The sequence below is a fragment of the Zootoca vivipara genome, chromosome 2 (assembly GCF_965207765.1).
Source record: "Zootoca vivipara chromosome 2, rZooViv2.hap1.1, whole genome shotgun sequence".
Lineage (NCBI taxonomy): Eukaryota > Metazoa > Chordata > Lepidosauria > Squamata > Lacertidae > Zootoca > Zootoca vivipara.
Window position 1 is genome coordinate 35,961,221 of NC_142584.1, and position 13,972 is coordinate 35,975,192.

General features: G+C 40.9%; 1 protein-coding gene across 4 annotated transcripts in view; it reads right to left on the reverse strand.

Annotated features, from left to right (window-relative positions):
- The window catches only part of QTGAL (queuosine-tRNA galactosyltransferase), a 186,705-nt gene that overhangs the window by 38,276 nt on the left and 134,457 nt on the right, over positions 1 to 13,972 (reverse strand). For all 4 annotated transcript variants that reach the window (XR_015948061.1, XR_015948062.1, XM_035104653.3 and 1 more), the window contains one exon: positions 10,560 to 10,684. Coding sequence is in view for 2 of the 4 variants with exons in the window: in XM_035104653.3 (XP_034960544.1) it covers positions 10,560 to 10,684 (125 nt within the window). In the remaining 2 variants the exon portion in view is untranslated. The remainder of the gene's footprint in view (positions 1 to 10,559; positions 10,685 to 13,972) is intronic.

The window sequence follows — 13,972 nt, forward strand, 5'->3', positions numbered from 1 at the left end:
AATCAAGCCAAATATCTTTAGATTTATGTACAGTTCTTGCAAATCAAACCTAAAGCACAGAAGTAAAAAAAAACCCCAAAAACTACTAAATTCTGGGCTAGGAAACACAAGTTGTTGACATGGGGGGGGGGAAGCAGGGTTTCATTCAACATTGTGTGAACAGAAGGCAGCAGGGGTGCAGAAAGCTACCAAACATTGCGGTCTGTGTCATTTGGAAATACATAGTGAGAGGAAGAGAAATCGCCCTGAATCAGGAGGAAGAATATTGCGCCCCACTGAGCAAAATTCTTCCATTGAATTTTTGAACCAGCAGTTTTTGACGGTTCAAAGAATGGTGCTTGTTGCTTGGAAGCCCTTCATTTTAGCACAATTCCAATGTGAATCCTCTGTTTCGCACTCAAATCCCCTTCTAAAATGAAAGAAAAGGCCCTCCTTTTAGCAGGGGTGGATTTTACAGCAAAATGATGTTTTAAATTGCGTGGTTAGGGAGTTAAGAAAGCAGCAGCCAAGCATCTTAGCATTCCATTGTGCATACATTATTACTATAACAGTGAGCTTGGCCCTCATGCAGGTAGTGAATTACCACTCCGGCTCCTACACACCCCTTTGTGGGAGAGTTAAATCAGAAAGTCTACATCATAGAACTTTACCTTGGGAATATTTTCATAGCTCCAGGTTGTGTCATAAGGACAAGCAGGGGGTGGATGTTGGGTTCATGCAGAGAAGTGTGTGACTGTGCCTTCAGGCTAATGATATGATTATTACAGGTGTGGGCTTTGTGAAAACCTGTAATGAACACAAGTTAATGTTGGTAATATAGACTTTTAAAAAACATGTAGCTTAAGGAGTGTCAAAAGAGAGATGGGTTAGTTCCCCCCCCTTTTAGGTTTCCGGTTCACCTAGGCTGCCTTGTACGCTGGGACGTTCCCAGGGCCAGTAGCTGGGATTCCTGCCTTGGGGGGTAAGGGAATGCCACGTTCCCAGACTCCCAGCGCCAAGGCAGGTGCAAAGGAGATGCAGCAACATGCAAAGAGCAATTAAAGAAACCGCCCGAAACAAATGAAACTAAAAGCAGTTCTTAAAAGTTACATAAGAAGCCACCTCCCACAAAAGATTCTCACTGGTTCATTTCAGTCTTCACATTAACTACTATTTCATAGCCAGAAGCAACATGAATCCAAGGCTCAAGGAGTGCCAAATTGAGACTCTTTATCTCACATTCCCAATGAAAAAGAATTTTGTTTTCTTTTTACTATTTCTGCCCTTTCCTGAAATAGTGTCCCCCCCCCCCGCAATTTCATCTGATCTTGTTAACAATGAGTCTGATAGTTCAGAATTAAACTCAAGACAAATTCTTCTACTAGGCTTCTGTTTCACACAGAGCCTTCTTTTGTAGAAAAACAGTTAACGTACTAATGAAAACAATTGACTGTCACCTCCTTCTCCGTCAACTACCGGTACTTTGGCCTGGTGGATAACTCAAAATGAGCTTTATGGCAAGGAGCTTAACAATGCAAAGCTTCTTGACAAATTATAACTTTCTTTTCTATTGTGTAAATGTTAAAACAGGCACCCCCAAATTCGGCCCTCCAGATGTTTTGGGACTACAATTCCCATCATCCCTGACCACTGGTCCTGTTAGCTAGGGATGATGGGAGTTGTAGTCCCTAAACATCTGGAGGGCCGAGTTTGGGGGTGCCTGTGTGTGTTAAAATATATTGTAACATGCTCACAACCTCTGTGACTGGGCAGGCGAAACATTAAAACAGATAACAATTATAGATTTAATAAGATATGAACAAGTTGCTACTATCTTCAAATTGTTTCTATGCACATCAGGATTCAGATTCTATAAACACGGAGAACATGTCGTTTGATAATGTATTCCCATGCTTCTAAGCATAGAAGACTATGGGAGTGAGACTGTTTCCTACTTCACAGATTCCTTTTGCCTTTCAGCAATCTGTTCTGTAGGGTAAATTAATTGTGGGAATTACTCATGGGGTGGGGGTGGGTGGGTGGGTGGGAGTAGCAGTAATTAATTCCTACATTTAGACGTCACCAAAATGTACAGAACTCCCACTAGCCAATCAGACATGAGTTTCCTTTTTTCGCTGTAATGAGAGTTGCAAAATAAGGCCAATACTAAGCAGTTTCTGCCTGTAGGGCATGGGGGCTTTGACAAACTGTGATCAGTACACTGAAGATCTAGACTTGATTGCTACCTTTGCTGAAAAGATTAACTGACACACCTTTCTTTAAACAAATCATGTTCTTTAGTTTCATGAAGATTTATTTCTTCAGCTCTGGCTGTAAGCTATGGGTATTACGAGTCACAAACTTTGTTTTAACTACACTTTCAGCCAAATTATCTATAATTATATCTACCTTTCTTTACATATCTTTATGCATCTATATTGGGGTGAGTAACTTTTTTGTGGACCCCTAAATTTGTCCCTTTTTTACCCCTCCCCCCTCTATGGGTATGATGCTATGTATATTTCTGCGTATAAGACTACTTTTTAACCCAGGAAAATCTTCTCAAGAGTTGGGGGTCGTCTTATAGAGATCCAGTGTGGTGTAGTGGTTAAGAGCAGTAGACTCGTAATCTGGTGAACTGGGTTCGCTTCCCTGCTCCTCCACATGCAGCTGCTGGGTGAGCTTGAGCTAGTCACACTTCTCTGAAGTCTCTCAGCCTCACTCACCTCACAGAGTGTTTGTTGTGGGGGAGGAGGGGAAAGGAGATTGTTAGCCACTTTGAGACTCCTTCGGGTAGTGATGAAGTGGGATATCAAATCCAAACTCTTCTTATACGCCGGGTCATATTTCATATTGTTGTTGTTGTTGTTTAGTCGTTTAGTCGTGTCCGACTCTTCGTGACCCCATGGACCATAGCACGCCAGGCACTCCTGTCTTGCACTGCCTCCCGCAGTTTGGTCAAACTCATGTTCGTAGCTTCGAGAACACTGTCCAACCACCTTGTCCTCTGACGTCCCCTTCTCCTAGTGCCCTCAATCTTTCCCAACATCAGGGTCTTTTCCAAGGATTCTTCTCTTCTCATGAGGTGGCCAAAGTATTGGAGCCTCAGCTTCACGATCTGTCCTTCCAGGGAGCACTCAGGGCTGATTTCCTTAAGAATGGATAGGTTTGATCTTCTTGCAGTCCATGGGACTCTCAAGAGTCTCCTCCAGCACCATAATTCAAAAGCATCAATTCTTCGGCGATCAGCCTTCTTTATGGTCCAGCTCTCACTTCCATACATCACTACTGGGAAAACCATAGCTTTAACTATACGGACCTTTGTCGGCAAGGTGATGTCTCTGCTTTTTAAGATGCTGTCTAGGTTTGTCATTGCTTTTCTCCCAAGAAGCAGGTGTCTTTTAATTTCGTGACTGCTGTCACCATCTGCAGTGATCAAGGAGCCCAAGAAGGTAAAATCTCTCACTGCCTCCATTTCTTCCCCTTCTATTTGCCAGGAGGTGATGGGACCAGTGGCCATGATCTTGGTTTTTTTGATGTTGAGCTTCAGACCATATTTTGCGCTCTCCTCTTTCACCCTCATTAAAAGGTTCTTTAATTCCTCCTCGCTTTCTGCCATCAAGGTTGTGTCATCTGCATATCTGAGGTTGTTGATATTTCTTCCGGCAATCTTAATTCCGGCTTGGGATTCATCTAGTCCAGCCTTTCGCATGATGAATTCTGCATATAAGTTAAATAAGCAGGGAGACAATATACAACCTTGTCGTACTCCTTTCCCAATTTTGAACCACTCAGTTGTTCCATATCCAGTTCTAACTGTAGCTTCTTGTCCCACATAGAGATTTCTCAGGAGACAGATGAGGTGATCAGGCACTCCCATTTCTTTAAGAACTTGCCATAGTTTGCTGTGGTCGACACAGTCAAAGGCTTTTGCATAGTCAATGAAGCAGAAGTAGACGTTTTTCTGGAACTCTCTTGCTTTCTCCATAATCCAGCGCATGTTTGCTATTTGGTCTCTGGTTCCTCTGCCCTTTCGAAATCCAGCTTGCACTTCTGGGAGTTCTCGGTCCACATACTGCCTAAGCCTGCCTTGTAGAATTTTAAGCATAACCTTGCTAGCGTGTGAAATGAGTGCAATTGTGCGGTAGTTGGAGCATTCTTTGGCACTGCCCTTCTTTGGAATTGGGATGTAGACTGATCTTCTCCAATCCTCTGGCCATTGCTGAGTTTTCCAAACTTGCTGGCATATTGGGTGTAGCACCTTAACAGCATCATCTTTTAAAATTTTAAATAGTTCAGCTGGAATATCATCACTTCCACTGGCCTTGTTATTAGCAGTGCTTTCTAAGGCCCATTTGACTTCACTCTCCAAGATGTCTGGCTCAAGGTCAGCAACCACACTACCTGGGGTGTACGAAACCTCCATATCATATCTATTTCTTTGCATTGCTCATTTAAGAAGACCCTCTTGTCTCTCCTTGCTGTTTTTTGGAAATCTGCATTCAGTTTCCTGTATCTTTCCCTATCTCCCTTGCATTTTGCTTGCCTCCTCTCCTCCGCTATTCGTAAGGCCTCGTTGGATAGCCATTTTGCTTTCTTGCATTTCCTTTTCCTTGGGATGGTTTTCGTTGCTGCCTCCTGTATAATGTTACGAGCCTCCATCCATAGTTCTTCAGGCACTCTGTCCACCAAATCTAAATCCTTAAACCTGTTCCTCACTTCCACTGTGTATTCATAAGGGATTTGATTTAGATTGTATCTTACTAGCCCAGTGGTTTTTCCTACTTTCTTCAGTTTAAGCTGGAATTTTGCTATAAGAAGCTGATGATCTGAGTTACAGTCAGCTCCAGGTCTTGTTTTTGCTGATTGTATAGAGCTTCTCCATCTTTGGCTGCAGAGAATATAATCAATCTGATTTCGATGCTGCCCATTTGGTGATATCCATGTGTAGAGTCGTCTCTTGTGTTGTTGGAAGAGAGTGTTTGTGATGACCAGCTTGTTCTCTTGACAGAACTCTATTAGCCTTTGCCCTGCTTCATTTTGAACTCCAAGGCCAAACTTGCCAGTTGTTCCTTTTATCTCTTGATTCCCTACTTTAGCATTCCAATCCCCTGTAATGAGAAGAACATCCTTCTTTGGTGTCATTTCTAGAAGGTGTTGTAGGTCTTCATAGAATTGGTCAATTTCACTTTCTTCAGCTCGGGTAGTTGGTGCATAAACTTGGATTACTGTGATGTTAAAAGGTCTGCCTTGGATTCGTATCGAGATCATTCTGTCATTTTTGAGATTGCATCCCATTACAGCTTTTGCCACTCTTTTGTTGACTATGAGGGCCACTCCATTTCTACTACAGGATTCTTGCCCACAGTAGTAGATATGATAGTCACCCGAACTGAATTCGCCCACTCCCTTCCATTTTAGTTCACTGATGCCCAGGATGTCGATATTTATTCTTGTCATCTCATTTTTGACCACATCCAGCTTACCTCCATTCATGGTTCTTACATTCCAGGTTCCTATGCAATATTTTTCTTTACAGCATCGGACTTTCCTTTCGCTTCCAGGCATATCCGCAACTGAGCGTCCTTTCGGCTTTGGCCCAGCCGCTTCATCAGCTCTGAATCTACTTGTACTTGTCCTCCGCTCTTCCTCAGTAGCATGTTGGACGCCTTCCGACCTGAGGGGCTCATCTTCCAGCGTCATAACTTTTATATGCCTGTTGTCTTTGTCCATGGAGTTTTCTTGGCAGGGATACTGGAGTGGCTTGCCAGTTCCTTCTCCAGGTGGATCACGTTTAGTCAAAACTCTCCACTATGACCTGTCTATCTTGGGTGGCCCTGCATGGCATAGCTCATAGCTTCTCTGAGTTATTCAAGCCCCTTCGCCACGACAAGGCATTGATCCATGAATATTTCATATACGGCGAGTATATCCCAAACTGGATATATTTTAACTGGAAAGTTGGGGGTCATATTATACGCCCAGTCGTCTTATTATACGCTGGAATATACGGTACTTGTTTAGGGCTCCCCAAATTTTCCATTTAAAAAAACAAACACAAACTTTGTATTTATTTTTAGTGACAGTTTTCATATGCCATCTCATTGTGATGCCATGATGACAAAAGTTTTTTTTATAGCCCTTCAAGTCCCCACCCCCAAATTTGCCATTATTTTTTAAAAATGCTTCTTCTTTTTATGAAAATGCTTCTTCTTGTTTTTTTTATTAAAAATGTTTTTTAAAATGTTTTTCTCTTTGCTCTCATAGAATTTTTTTTGTGGTCATCTAGCCCCCCCCCCCGCTTGTCTTTTTAAAATTATCATTAAAAAGAATACAAGAAGAGCCTGTTGGATCAGGCCAATGGCCAATCTAGTAGAGCAGGCATCCCCAAACCTTGGCCCTCCAGATGTTTTGGACTACAATTCCCATCATCCCTGACCACTGGTCCTCTTAGCTAGGGATCATGGGAGTTGTACGCCAAAACATCTGGAGGGCCACAGTTTGGGGATGCCTGTAGTAGAGCATCTTGTTCTCACAGTGATTCCCAACCAAATGCCTAGGGAAAAGCAGCAAGCAAGATTCGAGCTCAAGAGCAACTGATTTTCAGAGGCATTGCTGCCTCCAAATACATGGTGTCAGGCCCTTCCTGAGCAGTGGTTTCCAAACCATTTTCTGTCTTCAGACTCCACTCCAGCTGGTTTCACCTAAAGTAATAAGAAGATGATTCAAAATCCCAATCTTCAAGTGCCACTGAAATCTGATTCCCCCTAGGAGAGATTAAAGAATAGCAGCTTCTCAAAGAACTGCTGGAAAGAGAATTAGAATCCTTGTTTGTACTTTAAGAAGACCTAAGTGGGTTTCCCTGGATTTCCCCCTTAACAAATTAAGAAAATAAGAGCCCTGCTGGATCAGACCATCTAGCCTAGCATCCTGTTCTTGCGGCGATCAACCAGAGCTGTTCGACAGTGGAATTTGCTGCCAAGGAGTGTAGTGGAGTTTCCTTCTTTGGAGGTCTTTAAGCAAAGGCTTGACAGGCATATGTCAAGAATGCTTTGATGGTGTTTCCTGCTTGGCAGGGGGTTGGACTGGATGGCCCTTGTGGTCTCTTCCAACTCTTATGATTCTATGAGATGCCAGTGAGAAGCCCATAAACAGGACACAAGAGCCTCGGATGCTAGAGTCTAGATGCCCCTGATAGTCTTATCTTCTATTCATTTGTCTTACTCCCTCTTTGAAAGCCATAAAAATTGGTGACAACTCCATTGTTGAATGAATTCTAGGTAGGTTGGAAGGACAAAACTCCATTTTCTCTGGCAATTTCATTTCTGACCTCACTTCGTAACTTTCTACTGATCTTATTTCGTAACTGAGATCATAGCTGCCAAGTTATCCCTTTTTTACAGGGATTTTCCCTTATGCTGAATAGGCTTCCTCGCGAGAAAAGGGAAAACTTGGCAGCTATGAACTGAGATTAATCTGGATTACATACACATGCATGTAAAAAATATCAGGTAACTTGAAGCTTCTTAGCTGGCAGTCCAAATACCCCATCAGAAGCAGCCGTATGACATTTTCACATTCTCCACGTATGCCGTATTCCAGAGGAGTCTGAGCCACACAACCTTGCAAAATGGAATCAGTAACAACTTGCTGTTAATTCGGAACAAATTCCCTTCCAAAAATACATTTTTTAAAAATGCCACAGCAACTAGCAATGCGCTTCCAAAAAGCTTGACATGTCAAAATACAGGGTTGGGAAAAGTTTAATAAACTATTAAAAATATAGTTCCATCATGTAACTAGAAATAAAAGGGAAATACTTTCATAGTTCTTCATCTACATTCCATTCGTTATGTGGTTCCAATGTCTTCATATTGAAAGCTATGGAATCAAACACATCCCTACAAAAGCATATATTTACTCTATTTAACCATCTCATTCCATGCAACAACTAGCTACTTCCATATATAAACAAGCACAACTGCAAGCAGATCTCAGAATCACTGCTGTGAAGCAATAGTCGTTCTGAACAAAATCTTTCCCCCCATTTTAAATGGAAAATATTACATATACTGGGGTATGCTGCTCAGCACCTTTGAGATGAAACAGATTTACATTGAATAAACAGACAGATATTTTATTATGCTGCTAATGCAGTTGAAGCTCATGATTCAAACCTCACATAACTGTGTGCTGAGCAACCTCTACATTAACTGAACCATAGCTGCCAAGTTTTCCCTTTTCTCGCGAGGAAGCCTATTCAGCATAAGGGGAAATCCCTTAAAATAAGGGATAACTTGGCAGCTATGAACTGAACCCCACTAAATGCTGAGCCCCCCTCCTTTGCAAGTTTCTGTTTTCATATCATGTTGGTTTAGGGGGGAAGTTTCATCAAGCATTTAAGCAAATGGGACAAAAGCTGAACTGTTCCTATGATTTTTATTCAAGCCCTGGGCACAGATTGTGGAAGCTCAATAAAATCCCCCAAAGGCTGGTTCTTGAAGGCTTCAAGGAACAGGGCAGAGCTTGGAAACAGCAAAGCCTTAGGAGCAATGGTAATGGACAGTCCCTGAGCTTGTGTGACCAGAGATGCTCCTCAGCTTGACTGAGCTAAAGCTTTTAAAAGGCAGAGTCCTTTTCTACCCTATTAAGCCCTCTCCTTAATTTCCCAAACTTGGGTCTCATCAATTCCCAGCATCCCTGACCACTGGTTCCGCTAGCTAGAAATTATGGGAGTTGTAAGTCCAACAACAGCTGGAAACCCTTTCTTATAGCGGAAAACAGCCCTACCTTAACCCCAGTCCTACCTAGAGGGACACAGAGCACCTACACTATACATTCCAAGGCAGCCTTCCTCGAATTTGTGCTTTCCAGATGTTTTGGATTACTATGACTGTGCTAGCTGGGGTTGGTGGGAGTTATAGTCTGAAATTATACATCTGGAGGGTACCAGGCTGGAGAAGGCTTTTCTAAGACAAATTTAAGAGAGACAATGAGAGCAACCCAACCAAAGAAACAATCAGTTCAAAAGTTATTGTAGGGCCATTGCAAACCTGCATTCTAAATAGGCATGTTTGACAAGAAGAATTCAAATTTGAAAAAAAATAAAATCTATCCTATGTCCCGAATCCAAATTATTGGGATCAATACATGACTGCAGAGTGAAAAGGAATTCAACGTGAGAATGAGAGTCAAAGTAGATGTTATTTTAATTGTGTAGCAAGCAACAATGTCTCTTTCCCCCCTTCATTTAATATATAGGCTCAAAGAGGCAAGAGATTATCATGGCAACATGGAAGAGGGAAAACGTATTCCCCAGATGCTATCAGAAGGAAACCCTCCCTCCCTCCTGAGCCTGTAATTAAATGAGTGACATCAGGAGATTTATTCCCCAACCTCAATGTTGGGCCCGGGTGAGCAAGGGATTTTTCTCCTGATCATGGATGGGTAAAGAAAAAATAAACCTTTCCCTGCACAATGTGGTCTGGATGACAATTCCTCCCCTCTCCACACAGGCTTATAATTTAATAAATAAAAAAACACAGACATAGCTGCATACTACACATTTAGCATAACAAGCAGTATACTGTACATATATACACACATCATTTAATTTGTATGGCGCCCTTTCCGCAGTTCAAACCATGCTCAAGGCAGCTTACCTTTAAAAAAATGTAACTACAACATAACAAAAGTAGTCATAAACAATAAACACTAAACAATACACAACCGAACTGAACAATTTCCACATAAATCACAAGAACTAAAATAAAAATACAAAAAGCAGCAGCAACAGCAACAATAACCCTCGCCCCCTGCAACAAAAACCCCTAACCAGTGTGGCCTTGCATTCTAGGCTTACAAACTTTGAATAACAGATTTGCCTAAACCAAAGCAATACCAGAACCAAATCACGGGACCACTGAAAAAGTAGTTATTCAAATTCACGATGTATTGAGACATAAGGGTGCGTAGCTTATAAGGAAATAAAAGAAAGTAGCCTTAAAGGGTCAACATTCTCAAGTCACATACGCTTGCAAATGGCTTGGGAATACAGACAAATGATCAAATATATATGAAACTTAGCTGTCAAGTATCCCGTTTTTCGCGGGAAACCCCCGGATTTTAATCCGTTTCCTGTTCTCACGAATGGAGAAAAATCCCGGAAATCCCTTGGATTTCCTACCTGCCAGGGAGCCTCCATTTTGGGTGCCGCTCTGCCCATGTGTGGGCACCGGAAATAGGGCAGAGCGGCACCGGAAGTCGCTTTTATGCATGCCCGGTGGCCATCTTGGTGGTGGCTGCATGGCGGCGGCCGTCACCAAGATGGCCACTGGGCATGTGTAGAAGCGAACTCTGGTGCCACTCTGCCCTATTTCCAGTGCCCAAACATGTTCAGAGCGGCCCCGGAAGTTGCTTCTATGCAACTTCCGGTGCCGCGCCACTGCTGATCCCGCATTTTTCAGTGGGAGACTTGGCAGGTATCATACGAACCCACATGCACATTTTGTTGGGGGAGGATTCCCCACCCACCAATGCCATCCAAAACTCTAAGCAGTTTGATACAAAACATATCTTACTCTAGAACTGAATGAGTTGCCGCCTGTGGATGGTAACGGTACAGAAGGAGGCACTGATTGACTCGAAATACTCCACCACCTTTTCGGAGATGTTCGTAAAAGAACAGCAGGTCTTCTGGGGTGCCCTGGGAAAAAACACCACATTTTTTTTTCAAATTAAAAGCAGATAATAGTGCAAGTGTAACTGTGCCTACTCAGAAGCAAGTTGTATTGAATTTAAGAGGGTTTACTCCAAGGAAAGTGGAGTGAGAATTCTGTGTGATATATTATGTGATTGTGTTCAATGACATCTAAAAAAATCTCGACATCAGAACCAATGTATATGTAGAGACATTCCCTAAAGCTAATTTAATATAGAGCATTACTCTTGCACAGGACATCCACAGATCAAATGTTGTACTTTATCAATGTCAAAAGCACACCTGGATGCTCACTGTAAAAAATAATAATACTGTGAATGGCAAACCTTCCAGATCTCCAGTTGCTTGTCGTAAAATTGCTAAGAAGCAGGTGGCATGTCTCAATACATCCCCACAACACAGTGCTGAATGAGCATCTCATCACAAAAACTTCTTGAGAATAAGAAAGAGAGATCTGATCAGAAATATCCCTTTGCCATGAAAGTGGTATTTTAGCAAAGTGGGGAGAGGATGTTTCTAGTCTCCCAAATGTGCAATATTGTTTCTGGATCCAAGAGTCCATTTCAATGGGTAGGCCTTTGGGCATGCCCCAGCACCATTCTGCTGCAAATTAAGCCGCACAACCATTTCAAAATCCTGCCCTCTTGTTTTCATATAACTGAAGGTGATGACTAAACAACATCTGTTTGAATTTAGCAATGCTGCAGCCTCTTGAGACTATAAAACAACCCATATAATTGTCAAATATTCTCAAAATATTGTTTGTTTCTCATCCCACTCTCTGTTACCAAGCTGTCAAGTGATGGTGCTACGTAAATAAATAACTGATTTACTCGGCATGAAATATTTATTCAAGCATTGTGGCATCAGAATGAAAATGAATCGCCACATGCCTATCCACACACTAGGTGGCTAAATATTTATTCGAGGAGCATGTTAGCTGTTTATTACACATGCCTGTACGAAATGAAACCGCTAAAATAATTAGAACATTGTGTTACTTTGCTTGATTTTCCTTTGGCTTTAGCCAAAATGACTGCAGCTATAAGGAACACTCCTCAACAAAAAAATCAAAACGAGTAGAAATGGGTAGAGGACTATCTGAAAAAAGAAGGCATAAAAACTAATTTGGTGATTTGCTTAAATTAAGTAACGTATAGGGAGAGATATTTATTAGATAAAGGAAGAAGGTACACCCGGGGAAGGTGGTTCAAATAGAAGAATTTAAGAAAGTGAGTTAAGATGGGTGACAAACACAGGAAGTGATATGCTAACAATCGGAAGTATTTTAAATCTTTTATTTTGTAACTGTCTTGTCTCTGGGGTTTTTTCCTTCCCTTTTCTTTGTTTTCTTTTTGAAATTTTATATTTGGAATTCATCTTGATTTAAACCTTTTGTATATCATTTGATATGTATTATGTTGAGTATAAGTTCAGAGGAAATTTTATTTTAAGTATATATTCTTATGTTCTACATTTGTTATATATTTTTCTTTTCTTTATTTCGGTTCCCTTATATTTTGTAAATTCTCTGTTTTTGATATTGTTTTTGTTACATTCGGTAACGTTTTAAAAAACGGAAATAAAGATCTATTTTAAACCTTAAAAAAATCCTTTGGCTTCAGATTATGAAGAGAAATATCGTATATATTAAATGAACCTTTGCGACTGAATTTGAGAAATGCTGATTTCTCTCCCCCACTGCAGGGTTTATTGGTCCAATGCATTTTGAAATTACAGTTCCTCTTCAGTGGCACTGCAAACAAGAACTTGGAATTCAGTACTTATATGAAGCAAACACTACAGTTCCCAACTGGGGTGGGATGGATGGCAGTCGTTGCGCCAACTCCCAACATGCCCACGCCAACATTACCAAGCCTTTAGATCTAATTACCTCCCTTCTCCTCATTTTTTGAGACAACGTTCTAAGGAAGCCTTCTTACTCTGATTCAGGCATTTCTCCTTCTTCCAAATCTCAGCTGGATGCTCTTGGCCTCCAATTAATGCCAAATACATGCAGAGACGCCTCTTCTCTAAAAACTCAGTGTGCCGGCAGCAATTGCCCTATAATTTAAGGCTGAATCATACATCTAGGAGTGCCATGGACCCAGACTTTGGGTTTCTAAAATTACTTTTTCTATAAGAGACTTACCTGAGCAAAAAGTAACAAAAGAGTGGAGTATGTATAAAAATTACCTTAAACTGTATTATTCAAACAATTCTCTACTCGCAGACATTGAGTGATGTTTGAGAAAATTAGGAATGATGAAAGTGAAAACGAAAAGTAAAAAAAAAAGGATACTATAAGTAAAAACCTGTGGACTACAAGATATAAAAAAATGTATAAGAAGGATGGGAAGTATCTGTGTTTTATGTAATGATTGTGTTCATTCTTTATCTTTTTTCGATAACAGGTATGATAGAAATGAGATTTGTGTGTTTTTAGACGTAATTTTTACTTCTTCTTCTTCCCTTTTCCCCTTATTTTTTCTTTTATATTTGGTGCATTTGTATTTTGTTGTATTCTGGCATTCTTTTGTATGCTTGTGTGTTCTTATTCTTTGTGTTTTTAAACAATAAAATCAAAATGATATATATATATATAAATAAAAATAAAATTACTTTTTCTAATTTGAAAGCCTAATGATAGAAGAATGGAAACAACAATTACAGATTAAAATCTATAGTATTATGACTATGGGCACATTAAAAATTATACATATCAACACCATTGGGACAATGAATTAAGAGAAAATATTCCTGAATAAGTATGGAAGTGAGTTTGGCACTCATCGGGTGACGAGATTGTTCTAGGTTGGCAGGAGTGACAACCTAGAACAATCATCATCGACCAGCGCGACGAAGGCAGTTTCAGTCCCATGAACTACATATATAACAGCGTAGCTAATACATTTTGGAGGTGTGGAGCATTGAGTGCTGATATATTCGTATTTTTGGTCATGCCCTAATATTGTGGTATTTTGGAAAGTTGCAATAATGAGATTAAATTTATGAGAGGGTATGAACTGCCAGAGGCACAGTTAATTATATTGTTTAGAAATATTAAAAGATCTGGTTTTACCAGTGGTGGGAAAATGATGAGTGGTCACAGGGAGAAGAGGGAGAAAACCGGGAAGAAGAGGAAGCTGAAGGGGTAACGAGGCTTAGTGAGCTGGGAGTCTGTGGCAGAAAGAAGTCCAGAATCAAAGGCAAAAGCTGAAGCCGGAAAGAAGGGAGACTAAAAGGAGGAAATGAATCCGGCTGGTGAAGAGG